At 44.8% G+C, this 20,240-nt stretch overlaps 1 protein-coding gene across 3 annotated transcripts in view; it reads right to left on the bottom strand.

Moving 5' to 3' along the window:
- PCDH15 (protocadherin related 15) overlaps positions 1–20,240 on the bottom strand; it is a 1,185,684-nt gene that overhangs the window by 406,016 nt on the left and 759,428 nt on the right. For all 3 annotated transcript variants that reach the window (XM_084845696.1, XM_084845694.1, XM_084845693.1), the window contains 2 exons: positions 15,317–15,477; positions 2,773–2,928 (listed from right to left, as the gene is read on the bottom strand). In XM_084845696.1, coding sequence (XP_084701822.1) covers positions 2,773–2,928; positions 15,317–15,477 — 317 coding nt within the window. The remainder of the gene's footprint in view (positions 1–2,772; positions 2,929–15,316; positions 15,478–20,240) is intronic.

Raw genomic sequence — 20,240 nt, 5'->3', positions numbered from 1 at the left:
TTTTCTCACATGGGAAACACATGGACAGATAACAGGAACATCATGCTAGCCTTAATTTATGTTAAATTCAATTATGAATTGAAATATGTCCAATTTTTCAAATATATAAAGCACCAACCACAGTTGCTCAGAGCATACCTTTCAAATTCCAGGTATCAATTTTAAGCTCTATGTAAATATTTCTCTGCAAATTCAGTTTGTTCAATACTGTAAAAATAAATAGTTGAACGCAATTCTTCTTGTGCATTTAATTGCATATAGGAAACTCAGTTTGTTTGTTTGTTTGTTTCTCTCTCTCTCTCTCTCTCTCATACACACATACACACACACACACACACACACACTCACACACACACCATTTTGCAAATGTTACTGAAGGGCCTGCAGTTGTGACATAACAAGGGCCCGCCCCCTGGGTCTCAGGTTTTGGCCCTGAAATCTCAGGTTAAGGGATGCTGCTGACCTAGCAAACCTACTCAGGCCTGAGCCATGGCTCCCAGGAACAAGTACAGCTGAACAGCCAAAGCATTTCTTCAGGTAAAGTCGAGTAGAGAAATCCTCCCTGCCCCCATCCCACATACTGATCCCAGTTGATCATTTAATGAATGTAACTAATCAATAAAGTTGTAGTCAAATTTAAACCCAGCTATCAGTGTTTGCCTCTTTCTTGCCATCTGCAAACTGACAGGATCTAACTCGGAACTGGTCGATACAGAATAAGACTCATTTATTGGTAAATGCAAAGATTTTTGGTTACCAGAAAGTACCTCTTTTTGCTGAAATTGCCAATAATTTTGTAAAAACAACAACAGAAATAAAGTTTGTCACTAAGGGCCAATCTACACTTATGGTTTTTTACACTTCCAATGAGGTTTCGTCCCCCGTCTGTCACATTACGCTGTCCCCGCTTCGTGTTGGAACCGCAATTTCCCGCTTCCCTGCTACAGCTTTCAATACCCTGATATTCCAGTGTTTTCCACTCATGTGCTCTGCTCTTCTGTGTTCATCACCATATAAGGTTGTAGTCCCCTCCAGCACCTGCCCATATACGGCGGTGTTTGTATTTCCCTCCTGTCCAATCACAGCTCTCAACGCCCCGTGCAGTCTTCCGGCTACTGATTGCATAGCTTCCTCAGCACTCAAAGTTTCATCACCAACAAGCAAAGGGCTGGATGTGCACGCGCTTGTCTGATCTCAGAAGCTCAGCAGAGTCAGCCCTAGTCAGTACTTGGATGGGAGACTGCCTGGGAATCAGGCTTCTTGCACTAAGCAGGGGGTTGTTCTATCCCTTCAAATGACACTAAGTTTTACCTCCTTCTATCCCCTGCTTTGGCGTAAATAAATAAATACATAAGGCATTATCTTCAAATCTTCAAACCTTCGAAGAATCGTAGCTTCTCCAGCCCGATTTCTCTGCACACTTGCTTGGGCAAGCCCAGGCAAGCGTAATTTTTTTCACAGTCCCTTCCATGCTCGCAGCACAGAAAGGAACACACACACATATCCAGGCAGACAGTCATCACTGTTCATGGACTAACATCAATAAAAATGTCCGTGGACAATTTTAACATCATCTCATGAGCGGCGGACAAAAACAGGGCAGTCTTTGAAGCTTCGAATATGCTAGCAGCCCCCCCCCCCAAACCTGAGCTCTGGGTGCTGCCGCTGCTGCCCCTCTTCCTCACACCAGCTGTCAAGGGCTGGCATGGGGAAAAGAGCACTGGGAGACACCCCCCCCCAGCCTCTCCCCGTGGCCTCCAGCAGGTGGGGGGGAGAAGAGGATAGTGCCTCCTTCTTCCCTCCACCCTCATGTGTTACAGCGGCGGCAGCAAGGGACAAGCTGGTCATTTTCACTAAGGCCAGGAGAACTTAGAGAAAACAACCAGCTTTTCATGTGCCACTGCCGCTGTAGCAATGATGCAGGGAGGATGAGAGGCGCTGCCTTCTTCCCCTCTTCTTGCTGAAGGAACTGGTATCTGGGGGGTAGGGGGCAGAGTAGCAACTTCTCACTGGGCTTCGAGCCCCATCAGGATGCTCGCGCCATCCCTACAAACACACACAGGGATAGAGAAAGAAAGGGACGGTGGGCGGGGAATCAGCAGAAACAGGAAGAGTTTCTGCTCCTCCAATGAGAGCTGCCTTCTTTAAGAGCAGGAAAACAGCACAGCGCTCTAGTGTGAACCGAGCTTGCGCATTCAATGAAGTACTGGAACAGGGAAACAGGGTGAGTGTGAATAATCACATTTTAATCTGATGGCATTAACTCGCCAGTCTACTGAATTCAACATGCTAGCAGACACAATGCAGATCCTCCCTAAGAGAACCCTTTAAAACCTATAAATTGAGGTTGATGTTGGTGGTTCATTTACATATTTCTAACCCATCTCTATCATGTAATGAAACCATAATGATCTGATCCTTCTGAGTTCTTTTTGTTGTAATATTATATATTCTCATGGCAGTATGTAAAAACAGTTTGCATCTCTTTCGCTCATATGCATCCAGTCCCTGTTTGTAATAGCACTCTGGTTTGGTTGGGTTTATTTGTTTATGTAATGACAAGTATGATTTTTCTCTAGCAATTAAGCTCAAGGCAAGTTGTTAGACACACACACTGAAGGTTCAAGATCAACTGTGGTGGTGGGGGGGATAAATTTTAAATGCATTAGTACTGCAGCAGTGAGAAGAAAGACATTTAATACCCAAAGAGCATGAGCAGTGAAAGAAGAAAAAACATTAAATATCGACAAGACCAAGAATAATAAAACTGACCTCATTTACTGCGACATAGTACTGCTGCTGCTGAAACTGGGGGGAGTTATCATTTCTATCCCTCACCACAATCCGAACTTCGTGGTAGATAACAGTTCCTACTTTTCGGTTAATGCACTGGACTTGGACAACAATAGACTGAATGGACATTGGTGGCTGCAAAGAATGGAGAAAAATAAAAGCATAATTATTTTTAAGGAGCACCTGGATATGAAGAGTATTCTTAAGGGCATCTAACAGTGGAATCCTACACATATCTATTCAGAAGTAAACTCCACTGAGTTCAATGGAACTTACTCCCTGATAAGTGTGTCTAGGCGTGCAGCCTACGTCAATGAGGGTTATACTTGTCACCTGGCTATGTCTGTCTCTGGACTTTAATGTGTCTCAAGTAGAAGGTCTAGAGCAGCAGGGCAACTACTACCTAGGTTTGCAGGACAGAGCCTGCAAAAGATCAAATTCTGCCTTCAGTTCACTCCTGTATATTTCAGTAAGCAAGTCAGATCAAAAATACAAAAACATGAATGAAGGAATTAAAATAGCATTATATTTGCTTCTGGAGAATCTCAATGTGATATATTTGTCTTTTAAACAATTCATGAGAAATGTGCAGACTCAATCAGAATGCAATCATTAATTCTAACTGTACTTGGAGTACCTGTACAGATTTTCAAAAATCAAACTTGAAAAATGAGGATCGATCGAGCACACCAACATAGTGCCTAGAAAATCACCGCGTAAAGATGCCACATATAAATTAGAAGCAAGGTAAAGGTCACAGGTAAATCATGTTCTCTACATTCTAGTTTCCATTATAGCTACTACAGGATTTAGCTAGTAATAACATGAATACATCCATTTGTGTGCACACACAAGTATGTAATATATCAATACAGAAAGTATTTTTTTCCATGGCAAATATAGGTAACATGATATACTGTACATCAGTAGTTCTGCCTAGCAAATAAGGGCACAATCCTATGGCGGCTAGAAAGCGGCTAGACGGCCATAAGATTTTTCGTTTTTCGGGAACCGACCTCAGGGCCGTACTCCGAAGCTGGCTCCCAGAAAACCGCCTCCCTGCCCTGCCACCTAGTAGGCAGCACCGATCATTCTGGGCTCTGCGCTTGGAAGAGCAGTGTGGAGCAGGAGGAAAGGGGGCGTTCCAGGGGGCAGGGAGGGGTGGGAATGGTGGAAGCATTGTTACGACACTTCCTATGTGTTGCCCGGCTGCCCCTCACTCCCTGCTCCGAACCGCTCTGGATGGATAGACAGTTGAAATCGGCCATCTAGCTGGTAATGCAGGGTGGCTGGAGCGTGGAGAAGATCCCCTCTGTGCTCTGCCTGCCCTTCAATGGATAGGCGGTCACCTCCAAGTTTGGAGGTGGCCACCTATCCTGACAGGATTGCTCCCTAAGTGAGTTACCCATTATCCTCTCCTAACCATACACTTTCACCAGTAAGAGAAAGTGCAGGCTTGCTGGAAGGTTTCAACCTCTCTCTGCCATAATCTCTAGGCTCCCTTAATTAATGAGTGTTTTTTGATAAGGAAGGAAGTCAGTCAGGAAGCCTGACCAGATAGGGCTCCTAGACTCCTCCAACCTTATAGATCCATGGATGTATATCAGAACCTAGTAACAAAAGGCACTTTTCAACGTATTTTACACATTGCCCTAATGAATTCTCTTGGAATTACTTTTATACATAGGCTGAAAGCATGAGAGGTACGACTGAGGGAAAATAATAACTGGTTTATCCAGCAGTTCTGACCAGCTAGAAATTATGAAGTCAAATAGCCTTGTTTATTGTGCTCCCGCCACAAAACAAAGCAAAAACACCATGAGTATATGTACCAAAGGAACTTGACAGTAGCAATAGTAGCAAAAGAAAAATAAACCATCTACATTACTAGCCAGAAAGCACCTGCTTTCTTCTAGACTTCAGACTTTCTTCTAGACTTCTAGACTTTGTTCTAGACTTCAGACGTTGTCTGGCTTTTTCCTTATACAGCAGTAATAGGGAACCTTCGGCCTGTGGACCAACTCTGGCCTGTAGGCTTCTTCATTGGGTCCCTCCCCAAAGCCCCAACTGAGGCCCTCCCCAAAGCCCTGGCCCCCTTGGATAAGGAAGAGTGTCTCCTGGCTGAGCTACACTTAAGACTCGTAAGTGTAGCTCAGTCAGTGTCTCCTGGCTGAGCTACACCTACACTTACACTTGTAAGAGCAGCGCGGAGCAGTGAAAACGGGGTGTTCCTGGGGGTGGGGAGGGGCGGAAGTGCCTTTCTGGAGCTCCCTATGCATCGTGCGGTGTCTGCCCCCCCCCACTCCAACTTCCCGTGACTAGACAGCTGAAATCAGCTGTCTAACCGTGAATGCAGGGCGGCTGAAGTGCGGAGGGGAAGATCCCCTCTGTGCTGCTCTTGCCCTGCATTGGATAGGGAGTCACCTCCAAGTTTGGAGGTGGCTGTCTATCCCGATAGGATTGCGCCCTCCAGTTTTTCCCATCCCCGGGCACTGCTATTAGGGAGGAAGTAGGGCCACACATCTCCTTCCTAGTCGCTGTGGTTCAGCAGCCAGCCAGCCCCAACGACTTCCACATGCTAAGGAGGCTTTGAGCTTCTTTGCCAGAAGAGAAAGCACTGACAATGACAGCGAATCAAAGGACAATTAATACACTGGATTAACAAATGTTAGCTACATATTAGTGCCAGGGCACAATGGAAAATATGAGAGTTTTGCTAAACTATCACAAGTTTCAGCTAGTATAGAATTCTTTAGGAAGACTTTCCATACCCCCAGCCATAGTTTAATCTATACTCTTAATTTGTAGCTTCCGGTCTCAGCTTGTATAGCCTCTTGAGCAACTCTGAACAGACAATTTGGTGCCCTTCAGATGTTTTTGACTACAACTCCCATAAGCCCCAACCAGCATGGCCAATAGTCAGGGATCATGTGAATTCTATTCCAAACATCTGGAGGGCACCAGGTTGCTGACTATTGCTGCATACATTTCTGCTAAACAGAACAGCATAAGGACAGTCCTGTTGGGTAAGACCAAAGGTTAAATCTAGTCCATAATTCTCTATCCAATAGCGCAGGGCTGGGGACCTCTTTCAGCCTGAGGGCTGAATTCAATTTCAGAGAAGCTTTTGGGGGCGCCATGCCAGTGATGGGTGAGGCAAATGAAGTGAGGCCAAAGACCAACAGGGTGAGGCCTAAAATACAGGACACCCCCTGCCCCCAGCATATTGTAGCTTCAAGCGCTTCCTACCAGTAACTAAGTCTTAGGAGGGGCATTTCACCCATTTATAATGGAGGGAAAATGCATAAAAGCCAGGAAGCCACCAAACAAGCAGTGGTTGGGGGAAAGGGGGTGTGGCTTTCTGGGGAATCCCAGAGGACCAGATTGGGACCCCAGGAGAGGTCCAAGGATTTAGCCCCTGGGTCTGAGGTTCCCCACCCTTGTAATAGTGGCTGGTCAGATGCTTCTGGGAATCCTACAAGCAGAACATGAAGACATCCCTCATCCCTTATTATTTTCTCCACCGCAGCTGGCATTCAGAGGCAAACTATCTCTGAATGTGAAGGCTCCATTAGACTATCATGGCTGTTAGATACTGATAAGCCTGTCCTCCATGGATTTGTGAAGCCCTCTTTCCAACCACCTAAGCCACTGGCCACCACCCCATGTCATGGGAACACGTTTTTAATTAATTAGCGTAACTAATACTTTGTGTGAAGATGCACTTCCCTTAAACTGCCCTGCATCTACCACCAATCAGTGTTATTGGGTGATCCTAAGTTCTACTAGTATGAGAGAAAGAGAGAATGTTCTCTCTCCACTCCTTCCACACCATGCATGTTTTTATGAACCTCTATCACATTCCATGTAACTCAACTTATTTTCTAAATGAAACAGCCCGAAACCCTTCAGCACAGATAAGACGCTCCAACCCCAGATTATTTTGTTTGCCTCTTAACCATGTTTTCTAGCTGCATGGTATTTTCAGAGGGGTAGAATGTTCCAGTTGGAGTTGGAGAGAGTTTGCAGCTTGTTAGGGATGGGCGGATTCCCTACCTGCTGGTCCATGGGGAATCTGCCCACAGAGGGGAGGCGATCCGTTCCTCTCCCTGGAATCTTCTTCGGCCAGCTCCGCTCTGCGGCGATTCCGTGGAGCCGCCGGATGGCTCCGAAGCACCAGTGATATGGCAGCCATGCCATATCGCTGGCTGAGGGGTATTGACTGCAGATGCAAATGGCGTCCAGGATGCCATTTGCAGCCATAAAGGTCTAGTTTAAGGTAAATGCAGCCATAAATGGCTGCATTTAGCTTAAACTAAGACCTTTATGGCCGCAAATGGCATCCAGGACGCCATCTGCATCCGCAGTCAATCCCCTTCAGCCAGCAATATGGCATGGTGGCTGTATCGCTGACAATCCGGAGCCGGAGGATGCAGCTGAAGAGGATTCTGCAGGGAGGCAGAGGTAAGTGTTCTGTTCCACAGGGGGCCGGATTCTTTAGAATCCGGCCTCATTGGAGTCCATGGCGGAATTCTCCGCCGTCCCTAGGGCTTGTCATCACAAGCCTGTTTGCTGGGGCCACTCCCACTGGCTGCTACTATGATCAGCTGACCACCACTCCTCTCCTTCACAGGTATTTCAGAGCAAGGGCTGCCAGAGGCAGGGCCTCTGTGAGCGCCTCAGCGTCGCACTTGGAGATGCATGGAGGAGCAAATGAAGACCCGCCCGCCGCCTCTCCAGAGATACCAGCAACCAGTTACTAGCAGCACATGCCAGCAGCAGAGGGCAGCCGCTTTAAAGACCCGGAAGAAAGGGGCAAATGCAGATCTTATCTGCCCCTTCTTAGCTCTTTTGTATTGTTTTATATGTTATATTGTAACATCTTTAATATGTGCCTGGGAGGTCCACTGAGTAACTCAGGGGGTTGGGGAGGCGCCACCATAACTGTGGCCACAGGTAGGGGGAGGCATGGCATTGGGGGATTAACAGGTCATCTGAGGAGAAGAGGGGCTAGACACCTTATGGCTATCCCCTCTTCTGGTTCTTTTCCCTAACCTGATGGTTCCTGGCAGCCTTTCCAGCTTGCCCTCAGGTCTGGTGCTGCTTCTGCTTCTGAATGCCAGGTTGGTCCAAAACAAAATCTCCCTCATCCATGATTTGATTGTGCATGAGGGGGCTGACCTGGTATGTATTACTGCGACCTGGGTGCGGGAACTGGGAGGGGTTACTCTCTCCCAGCTGTGCCCTCCTGGGTACTCAGTGCAGCACCAACACTAACTCGAGGGTCGGGGAGCGGTTGACGTGGTCTATAGGAATTTGATCCGTCTCTCTAGGCTTCCTGCTCATTCGAGTGCAGATCTTGAGTGTTTGTACTTTGTGCTGGGTACCCGCGACAGATTAGGGATTCTCCTGGTGTACTGTCCATCCTGCTGCCCATCAGACTCCCTGCCTGAGCTGACAGAGGTGGTCTCGGACTTGGTGTTGAGGATCCCTAGGATGATGGTCCTGGGGGATCTCAACTTCCATGCCAAGGCTGCTGTATCCGGGGTGGCTCAGGACATCATGGCCGCCATGACAACCATGCAGCTGTCCAAACATGTCATCGGCTCAACACATGTAAAAGGACACATGCTTGATCTGGTTTTCTCGACTGGGCAGGAGGATGGTGATCTGAAAGTGGATATGGTCACTTTGTCATGGTCAGATCACTTGCAGCCTTTCTGGATTTCTTGCGTCCCTGCTCTTTTTGTGATAGGCTATGTAAATATATATCAAGGCTATCACGGCTAACACAGGGATGCAAATGGTGTAGCGGCCGCCATTTGCGTCCCTGCATTAGCCGTGATAGGCTACGTAACTATTTACATAGCCTATCACAGCAAAAGGCAGGGACGCAAATGGTGTAACGGCTGCCATTTGCATCCTGCTCTTTGCTGTGATAGGCTACGTAAATACTTATGTATCCTATCACGGCTAATGCAGGGACGCAAATGGCGGCCGCAGATCAGGGCAGCCATTTGCGGCTGCAGACCAGGGGCTGCGGATGGACTGGATGGCCGACACCAGGTAGGGTCCATCCCGGGACAATTTCACGGGGTGACGGGGGGAATTGCTCCTTTCCGCCTCGGACTCGGGGGGGGGGATTCTTTAGAATCACTGGAGTCCATGGCGGAATTCTCCCTAGGAATTTGTCTTTTTTGCTGCCTCTGCATAATCAATTGGCGTTTTCATTCAGCTAACCATGTCGCCCAAAGACTACTTGTTTAGTCACAGCCCATTCAGATACCACCAATGTATGTATTTATTAAATTTATATTCTGCTTTTTTTTTTGCTTGTGCAGCACTATCCTTGATTATTGAATCTTGTTTGCCATTTTGTTGCCCATTCACTGAGTTTGGAGATACTTCTAGAGCCCTCAGAGTATGCTTGCGTCTACACCACCCAGAATAATTTGGTGTCCTCCACAAAGTTGGCTATCTTGCTGCACTTCCTTGACTGCAGATCATTTATGAAAGTTAGGGAGCAATCCTATGTCCCCCAAGACAGTGTCTAGAGGGACATAGGACTGTTGGTTTCTGGCCTCTGAGGTTGGAAACAGGGTTCCAACCTTGGAACCCAGAAGCCATGCTCCCCCCCTTCCCCCTCATTGCCAGCACAGTTCTGTCTATGTCTCGGTGCCTGGAAACAGAGCACGGAGACAGAAAAAGGGGGCATTCCCAGGTATGGATTGGGGAGGAGATGGCAGTAGTGGCCACAGGACATTTCCTAGGGCTGCTCCACACTCCTTCCCTCCCCATTTGAAGCACCACTGCTAGATGGGAAAAATTGCTCATCTAGCAGAAATGCAAGGTGGCTGGGGAATGGAGGCAAAGATCGCCTTTGCGATCCAGCTGCCCTGCATTGGATACTTGGTAGCCTCTGAGTTCAGAGGCTGCTATCTTCATAGGATTGCACCCTTAATAGCACTGGTCTCAATACAGATCATGGAGAGACCCTGCTTCTTATTTTCCTCCACTGTGAGAACCATCAATTTATTCTTACCATCTCCTTCCTATTTTTTAACCAGTTACCAATCCATAAGAGGACCAATCCAGTTATACTACATGTTATTGGAGGACAAAATTACATGTTGACCAAAGATTTCTTTCTTGTATGATTACCTAATTTCACTTCAGCTAATCCTACTCAAATGCTTCTTTAAATTTACTGAGAATGTTTGCACTCTCTTTCTCTCTGTCTCCCTCTCCCCTCTCTCCTTTCCTGCCTCTGAATAAGAAGCTCAATCTGTTGAAATCAAATAGAAATGCATTGATCCACTCTTGATATAAAAATGAACAGTGAGTACCTTATAAACCTGTCTTTTTTAAAACCTTCAATAAAGTTCTTTAAAAATAAGTTAATAAAAGAAAGGATCAAGTATGTAGCTGTTCACTTCAAAACTTAGGTGCTTCAGGGCTTCACTAGATCAGATGCACCCAAGAATGCAGTGTATGCCCTGGAGCCCCAAAACTTGAAGAAAGGGCAAAGAAATGAAGTGATTGGCAGCAGAAAGAAGCTGCAGGCTTGGCCAGAGGGAAGAAACCCTCTTGACTTACTCAGTAGGCTCTCTGCCTATGGTGTGTACTTTCAAACCATAGCTCATTTCACACAGAACAAACCTGTATGGACTACACTGTCAGATGGTTAAATCACCTGAATATATCTGCTCACTTACTAGCACGGAACAGACTGGAAAAGATATGTTTTGAATTTCACCAAAGAGATGGATTCTCATAAATCCAGAAACTGAAGTCTCACAATAGTGTTATACAGTTGAGGAAGAACTTTTGTGAATGGGAGGTGGGGGATGAGGCATGAAAACACATGGAGATTGAGCTGTATATATTTTCGCTGAATGAAGAGGACAATGAATCCTATGAGCACACACAATCATTTCTATGAAGAAATGGAAGCAACGTCTGCCAACTGTAGGCCCCTCGTGAGTGAGAACAGCGCAATCTGCCAGTGGGGGGAAACGCCTGCTCGCTCCAGTTTCACACTCCAAATCGCAGCCGCTTCCTCAAACAACGACAGCAGGATGCGAAATTCAATTAGGTCAAGCCACCAGCAGCTTCTGGTTTTATCTTTTTACTGCTAGAGGAACCTTTTGAAATGTAAGATCATTCAAATGTAAGATCATTTCATTTTCTTGAAAAGGTGGAGCATTGATGTGGACAGGTGCCTAGCCATGTGTATGTGTATGTGTGTTTGTGTATTTCTTTTTAAAGGCCACACAAATGTCCATGCAGACAAGTTGATTCATTCTATTAAATTGTAAAAGAAAAAAAAAGAGTAAAACCCTTTCTGGGAATGGTGGGGCAGTGGTGGCCCAAAACATATGGCAGGGGAGTACATTTTACCAGGGCCCAGAAATCCAGGGGAGTCAGCCTTGGCAACCCCATTACTGTGAGGGAATATATGAGGCTGAATTGTGGATCATGCTTGAAGATATTTAGGGAAACTTATTTTCCTTTATCTACGAACCTATATTGTCCAGATCTTGTGAGATTTTCTGGAGTCAAGTCATAGGCAGCGTTTAGAGCAGAACAAGAAACATTCTGAACAGTGAGTTGCTGGCCCAGACCATTTGCTAGAGCAGAAAGAGGTAGATTTAAGTAAATGTAGTTAAACTCGGAGGTGTAGTTTGAGACACAGAGAGATTTGTGCTTCCCACAGTGACATGTTCCTTCAAGAACTACCAGTCCCAGTTTCATGTGTATAGGCTGGAAGAAGGGGCAAAGTACCAAAATAATTGGGGACATTGATCCTAGCAGTAATGGAGCCAATGCTGCTGGTAGGATTTACAGCCCAGAATATACATGAGTAAATGTCTAGTTCTCTCTCTCTCTCTCCCTGTGTGTGTGTCTCTCTCTCTCACACACACACATAGAGGGAGAGAGGGAGAGGGAGAGGGAGAGAGAGCAAGCAACCACATTGCCATTTCTGACTATAAATGTAAATCAGTCAGAAATGTCTAATAACTTACTTTGTGAAATATTACATCTGGAAAAAAAAATCTTCAAGTCTATTTCTGAAAAGTGCATGAACTAACTCCAGTTACATCTTTGCATGAGATTTACAAAACAAACAAAAAACTGCTGCAACTAATTTTCAGTGAAGTGTGCATAGTCCTATGGATTTTTTGCACACTACCAGAAACTGTTGCAGAAGCTGAAATAAGTTTCAGTGAGCTAGGACTCAGCAAAAACTGCAGGCTTTCTAATATGAGGAAAGAATGGTTAAGCCACCTATCTAAAATAGATAGGTGTGAACTTGCTAGAGAAATTGACTTTGGGAAGATAATTCATGCATTTGCAATGGAAAAAGGGCCAGAAAATGAATGAATTTAAAGTAAATTAGTCTGTTTATTAAAATGCTTGCAGCCACATTGGTCCATTAAGATAAAAGTATCAAAACATTGACAGAAAAATCCCTTTCTTAGGACCAACCAAACATTACAAAACAGCCAGTAAACTTTGGAGGATTTTTCTTTGGGCTGGTTGTTGTTAAACAGAAAAAAAAAGCAGGGGGTTGAGGGCATGGTAGAAAAGCCCTTGTGTGGGCCATGGCGTAATTTCAGAAATGTAGGAAATGTAATTTCAGAATTAAAATATTAACGTTTCTTTCATGACACATGAGAATGTATGCATGGAATGGGGTGGTATGTTTGTGGAAGGAGGCCAGTACAAGTTTGTACTGCCCCCTACCAAGGATGCCTGGGCCCTGGGTGATGGGGCTGTGTGTCTGTGACCACCAGTAGTGTTAGAGAAATTATCCAGTAAAGCAGGGCTGCAGCACCTCAAGTTCAGGAGCCAAATCCAGCCTGCGTGGGTTCCAATCTGGTCCTCCAGCTTTCCTCAGAGGGCCACACCCCCTTTCCCCCAGCCGCCAATCATTTGCTGGTCTCTCAGCTTTTGTGCAGTTCTTCCACCGTTCTAAAAGGTTGAACTGCTTCTCTGATGGCTTAGTTACTGGCAATAAGTGCTGAACTATGCTAATATTTTTGTCCCTGTCCCTTTTGCCTTTGCCTGCACCTGCCCCGAGAGCTTCTCTGAAATGGAATTCAGCTCTCAGGCTGAAAGAGGTTTAATGTCCTTGCAATAAAGGCCTGAAACAACTATACAAACATCTGTTGCAGCATTGCTGGTTGTATTACTAGGAATTATTCTGGGCTTTTCCCAGGTAAAGCTTGTAGTGTTGCAAGAACCTGGGTTAGCCAGAGTCCGTGGTGAGAAAGAGGAAATGAACATTTGTACCACAAGGAGCATTGGTCCTCCAGCACTACCTCCAGCAGCCTGAAATGTTATAATCTTATTCTGAGCACGGCATGAATTTCTGATGTGCAAATATCCCTGATATCAGGGATAAATAATTGGCTGACTGTGGGCATAGTTAACCTGCCTCCCACCCCAAGCACATTTATTTGGCCCCAGCAGCCCTACCAAATGGCAGTTAAGGTATCGTAAACAACAACAACAAATCATAGAGAAGGAAAAGAAGGAACAAATGTCTTTCCCTTTTCTCCTAGCTTCTTTTTTGTTTTGTTTTAAAAGACAGAAAATCCTCCAAGCTTCTGCCTTGAACATAGCAATTCCTGTTCTTATTTTTTTCTCGGTCACACAGTTCAGTACAAATTATGTTCACTTCTACAGTTATGGTGAGATTCTTAAAAATATACTTTGACATTTCAACTGGAACTTTTCCAGAGTTTATATTGGCTGCTCAAAGGAATTATTTATGGCAAGGAATAGATGGCCAGATTTTGTATTCTCAGGGGCTTGTTTTCCAAACACTAGGTCTGAGTGCCAGATCTCTCCCATCCCTCTCTCATGATCAATCAGGCTGTATATGGAAATTGGCACCTAGCAGTAAGTTCTGGGACATCATTAGGCACTTCAAAGATTCACGGGCCAGGCCCATAGGACACAAATCACATAAAATTTGCATTTGCTAATCTATATCTATATATGCAAATTTAGAAATAATTACTAGGATTCATTTAAATTTCACAGAAGACAAAGCCACCCAATTAATTTCTCATCAAAACCATCTCAAATAAAATAAATTATTCCATTAATTTGCACCCTGCCCCAGATCATCGCAAATCAGTAGTTCTTTATCCATTAAAATTAATTTGCAGTGGTGTGAAAAAATACAGAAAAGAGAATGGCTGTTCTTTTCATGAGCCTTTCACACACACCTACACACCGAAAAATAGCAACTTTCACACCTAAATGTAGTTTCAAAAATTTTACAGAGTGATAATCCAAACACAAGTCAATGGGAAAGTGGGGGTGGGGAGGTGTCACCCCAATTAAGTTTCCAATTCCCACCCAGAACCTGGTCCAAAATTTAAGCAATTCCCCTTCAATTAATTACCCCATTCATCAATCATCATTACCTCCATAAATTAAATTCTAAATAAAATGACGTGGTGCACAATTCCGTTGGGGGTCATTTTCAAAGTACTGGGTGTGTGGGGAAGGTGTATGACCTGGAGGATGGGGCAGAGAAGGTAAAGGAAAGGAAGCAAGGAAGAAAATTTGTGGGAGGATGGCAGGAAGAAAGGAACAGGCAGATTTTGGGGGTAAAAGTGTTGCATTATAGGCATCGACAGAAACCTGCCACAAAAAAGTGGCAAACAGAAGAATTGAAATTATTTCACATCATTGTTTGTTATTAAACACATTTTGATCAGTCTTCTCCTGAAGTCCAACACAGCTGACACACTGACATTGAGGTTATTTTATTCTATCTAGGGCAAGCCAGACTCAGCCCACTAGCAAGTTTGGCTGGTGTTGCCTTTCAAGTGATGGGCTACCCTTTCCCCCATTCTTGCAGTCCTCCCAACCAGAGAGCAAAACCAGGAGATTTATTAAGCAGTGTGGGCTACGTTCAGATTGGGACTCATAGGATGTGCCGGACTGGATTGTAGGAGAATAATTGTGCAGGTGGTTAACCATCTACGTTGCTTATTACTTGAAATACAACCACTTCAGGTTTACATGGTCTGGCTTTTAGATAATGGTCTTTATTGTTTATGCATTGTTATTCATTTGACAAAATAGAAATCACCTCACTTCAAAAAGCTGCTATTCACGTAACGTTTTGTACTCAATTATGAATGACAAAATAGAAAATCTACACAGCTTTTATCAATATGAATATACAAGATCATACAGATATAGAACTTCTTGTTCTAAAAAAAATTATAGAATTATTACAAATAAAATATCCAAGGACTATAAAGCATGCTGATAGCATTTTCGGCTCCTAGGTCATTTTCAATTTTGGACAACCGTTCTTAGGTGGATATCCTAAACACACTAAGCTGGGCTCAATGGGGCTTACTTTTGAGTAAACAAACATTCTTTGCATTGCACATTTCCCAACTTTATAAATCATGGACATACTTCTTATCTACTGAAATTGGAATTTTAATACAAAAGAAGAATTGGGTCAAGCAGAGAAAAGCCAACTTACGTCTCTGTCCAGAATTCTCCCAGTACTGTTTAGATAAAGCCTCTGGTTGATAGGATCTAAGATAACCCAATAGTCGACGTTGTCCTTTAATGTTAGTTCAATAGTGGGATCAGGTCCTCCTGCTGTACCTTTGATCAACATGCTGTCCACCAAGATAGTGCCTGAAACAAAAATAGTGAAGACATGTTTTGTGCTATGTAAGTGCAAATAATGAAGCTTTTCAAAAAGCAATTGCAACTTCATTCATATGCTAGACAATTGTGACATGCCACATTCACAGATTATAAGTTCAAAATACTGAAAACTGAGTTCTATTATCTGAAGTTAAGAATAAACAAACAAGAACAGTCACAACAGAACCACATGTTAAATTAATCAGAATTAATTTTCTAATGAGGTAGAAAGGAAGAGAATGAAGAAGGGAGGGAGATATTTGTTTAATACATATGGTTATAGAGCCAACAAGAGAAGCTTATGCTGCCTTGGGATATAAGCTGATAGCTCCCAAATCACCAACAATACAAAACAGTGGTCCTGTAAAAGTGGTCTCCTGGCTCATACTTTTTTACCCCTTAGTTTATGTTGACCTAAAGACTGCCAGCCCCACTTATGTTTTGTGACAACTTGAGTCACCTATTCATTAAGTTCCCTACCTTTCTCCCTCATAGTATAAGCACTGAGCATGTAATCTATTAAACAATGTATTGTACTGTTGATATAAGACTTTCTTTCACCACTGAAGTCCAAAGTAGACTAGAATGCAGCATGTAAGGAGAGGACATTTAAGCCTTCCCTCCCTAACCACAACCTGAACACAAGTTGCCCTCCCTCCTGCCAGGCTCCACTATTAGCCTTAGAAAAAAAGCACGGGGGGGGGGTGCTTTTTCACTGGGATCATGGCTGAGGAGAGAAGTGAGAAACCTCTCCTCCTCATGTGTTGCTGTCTGAATGAAAATGGGGGTGGGGGGCTCCATGCCTCCTATTACATCTTTTAAAAACGTGATTTTGTTTGTATTGACATGTTTAAAATCAAGTCTCCTTTGCTCCTGAATTCTGGTGCTGTTGTGCTGGATTATGACCTTTGGTGGGCTGTATCCAGTGGTGGCTTTGCAGCAAAAAGTGTTTCCACTCACACAAGGTAAGGCAGCTTATTTTTTCTTAACCCCTTTATCTACTTCAGCTCTGAGATACTGCATAGTATTCCAGAGGATTCCCTAAACTGCAAGACCAACTTTGGGGGAAGGAAATACAGGGGGCGGAGGAAGGAATCAGTGAAAACTAAGTGCCTGCCTTTTGCAAACAAAACTGCTTTTTCCACCAGTGCAAAGCCACCATTGGATACAACCCACAGTAAGTAGGGGTATGCACCCACCACAAGATTCAGTTCAGACCTTGATCTGGAAAATTTGGAAAACAGTCTAATTTGCCTCAGGCCATTTCTACACCAGCCTAAAATCCTGCATTTTAAACGGGGCTTTCCACTTCGGTTTTAAATGCAGGATCACAACTGATTCCCTTTTCACGCGCTTCCTTCTCTGTAGATGGCCGTTCCCATAGCGTTATGTTTCCGTGAAGAGGCTTTACACACCCTCCAGGTTCAGCGATACTTGCTCCTGGGTTCCTGCCCCTTCCCCTCCCCTTGCACATTACTGGTGGATGGGGACTGACGCGCGAACAGCCCCCCCTCAATCTCCCCGGGACCCTCCTCCCTCTTCGATGCTTTTGGCCAGTCCCTGCTGCTCAGCCCCTCTGCTGCTCCTCCTCTCTGCTGCCCCCCTGCCACCATGCGCTGCCGCTCTGCCACTCTGTTTTGAACAGGCAGGCTGGAAATGGCGAGGCGCCAAAATGGCGCAGGAGCGGGAAGGCCGAACGCCCATCAGACCTTCGTCACCACCTGCGACATCATGGCCACACCCCCAAGAACCACACTCAGTGCTACATTCACGCTAGGGGAGAAATACATAGGGAGGACATGGCGCTCCATTTGCGCATATCTGGAAAAATGCCCCATTTTTTTCTGTTTGAAAACATGGGATAGGTGGGAGGAAATAGTGGAATAATGACTAGACAATGATGACCCGCACAGTTCAGTGAGTGAGCAACCATAAATGTGCAATAAACTTGAGGTACAGAGATCCCCTCAGACCAAATTTTACAAATCTATATCTCAGTTCAGAAATCTGAAACTTCATGCCTCCCAACTTCATGCCTATCACTGCATATTAACAAACAATTAGAATATTTTTGCTATTTGACAGAATTGGAAGGAAATCACAGGCTTAGTAGCCCCTTGTGTGGGGATGATACCTGTGAATTTTCAGGCAAAAAGGCATATAGGTTTTTTTTTAATGCTAGATGCCTTTAATTTTTTTAAAAGCAAACTGCCAATAACTTTTTATTATTATTTCTTGGCAGAATTGGATGACAACTGCTGCCACAGTTGCCCCCTCTGAGATGATCAAGCCTGCCAAGTTTCGGGTGAATAGCTTCAGGGGCTTTTGCGCAAGAGCAGCCTTTATGGTTTGTGGGTTTGTTATGAAAGTGTCATACAGCACAGAGGTGGTCCTAGCTAGGAAAGCTGCAACATTTCAGAAGGATAGGTACAGTGGTTTTTGTGAAGTCTTTAAATTTTGGAAGGAAGAAGTGATCCTTCCCACACACACCACTTTGTAGTTTGGGGGGCAATTTGCATGAAAATGGCAACCTCAGAGGTGTCCCTGGGCAGGCAACCTGCAAAATTTCAGAAGGCTTGGTGCAAGAATTAGGGAGTTATGATGAATAAAAAACACTTTAAGGGTTTTTGGTTTTTGTTTTCTCTTCAATTGGCACGAAAGTCACAGAAAGTGCCATAGGATGGGGATAGATGATGAATGCAAAGCATACAGCAGCAGAGGCAGATGAATTTGAACATCCAGGATTTTTCAAGAAAGCACTGACTGCTGCCCCTTCCCAGGTCTCTCTGACTCCACCAAATCTCTTTTAATTTTCTTGCTCCTGGGAGAGAGAACTAGCAAAGAGCACTGAGCACTGGATCAGTCCTGCAATATATCACTTCACCTTCCTTCCCCCAAAGCACCAGAATTGCAGAGGCCTGGTAAAACCATTCACTGTGATTAGAAGCTAGAACTGCCACTCGCAAAACTACAACTCCCCCCATCTCCCCACCCTGGCATTTTTCGTAAATGGAAAGCTTTGGGAGAAATGTATCAATTTTTGCAGACACGTTCTCTGAGTCTCTAGCCCTATTCAGGCATCATAAATTGGCATAGCGTAAATAAGTGAGGAGGGGGAGCATGCTAGCCCCACCCCTTCTTTGCACATTTTCATAGCCCTCTACTTGTGGAGGGCAAATTTCTGAAGACGAGAGCCTCCTGTATCCATGGATGCTCTTGAATCCGTGGAGTCCGTTCAAATTACATGGAGATTCTCCACAGATACAAGACACTCTCCTCTTTAGAAGGTCGCCCTCCATGAGTAAAGGATGACAGAAACATGGAAGGAGGTGTGGGGCTAGCACATTCCCCCTCCTCAAGTGTTTATTCAGATTTATAACACCTAAATAGGGCTTCAATGTCCCCCCAAATCTGAATCACTATCAAAGCTTTGGGTGGGTTCAGATTCAGATTCTGTCTGCTTCAGAGGAGCCCTGCTTCGTTTCAGACATTTCTGGAACCTTTCTGAATCAGCCTGATTTAGTTCAGGATTCAGCGGAATCTGAAACACACTCCAAATAGTACGTTTCAGTTCATATTTCAATGGATTTAATCATAAGGCATATGTGATATTCAACTTCCTTAATTATACATTTTTGAGGCAGCACTTTAAACTATCCTAATGACATTTTTACTAGACTTATGAATTTAAAGTCTGTATGTTGGCCTTTGGTAAATACACTTTTTTCATTCCTTTTGTATTTTGATCCTACTTTTTAGGTGTTTGGACTGGAGCTGACTTTTGTTCTTAGGCTAAAATGTCAACTTGATAACCTACTCACAATACATTTGAAAAGAGCAGATAAGATTTTGATGCAGCAGGGAATGATATTTCTACACTAAATTCATCCTGTGTACGAGGGCTGTGCACCGCTTTGGTAGGAAGCCTGAATAACAAGGCAAAGTGGGCTGATTCGGAGGTGCCTCATCTTGCTACACAGCAGATTAGAACAGCACCGAGGTGCCCGAACTAAAGCGGGTCACCTACGAGGTGCCTTGGTCCACCTTGTATATTCAGAGCTCTTCTTACGCCTTCTGAGCAGCCCAGACAGGCTGTCTCCAAACTGTATCAACTTGTGAAAGATCACACAGAGCAGGAGGAGGAGAGAGGGGAAGAAGAGGTAGAGCTGCAAAATTTATCAATTTGAGCGAGACTTGGCTACCAGGAGGGGCAGAAGATGAGGAAGGAGGGGGGAAGGGGAGAGGAGGCAGAGGAGGGCGTGAGCTTTGCTGTGTGTCAGCTTCCGTTTTCTGATTGTGAGAGAGGTGGTGTTACTGCAGAGGAGAGGACTAGAAGCTACAGCAGTGGTCTCCAAAGTGGGGTGCACACACCCCAGGGGTGTGTGTGCAAGATGATCCATTGGAGTGCTCAAGCCGCCTGGTAACTGAGCAGCCTCCCGCTGGCCTAACAAGCTGCGATTGTGTGCAATCATGGTGGTGGTAGTGGTGGTGGTGGCAGCAGAATGGGATGGGAGCCAAGAGGGAAGCTCCATGGCATTTCTCTCTCAGGTCCAGTCCTATCCTGCCTGTGCTGCGGCCACCAAGAGCAACTGCGCCAGTCTCTGCCAGGCATGGCAGAGGAAGCCTTAACCCTTCCCACTCTCCTTTGGCAGAATGAAGCCAAGAAGAAAGTGCTTGCTATGACAGCTATGCTAGTGTCTCCCCACCCCACCCTTCTGTAATAGGTTTACCATTCATTCTTTATTTAAAAA

This window comes from Heloderma suspectum, chromosome 3 (assembly GCF_057233095.1).
Source record: "Heloderma suspectum isolate Gila_16-S chromosome 3, 16-S_ref, whole genome shotgun sequence".
Classification (NCBI taxonomy): domain Eukaryota; kingdom Metazoa; phylum Chordata; class Lepidosauria; order Squamata; family Helodermatidae; genus Heloderma; species Heloderma suspectum.
This window is presented reverse-complemented; position numbering and strand designations above follow the sequence as displayed.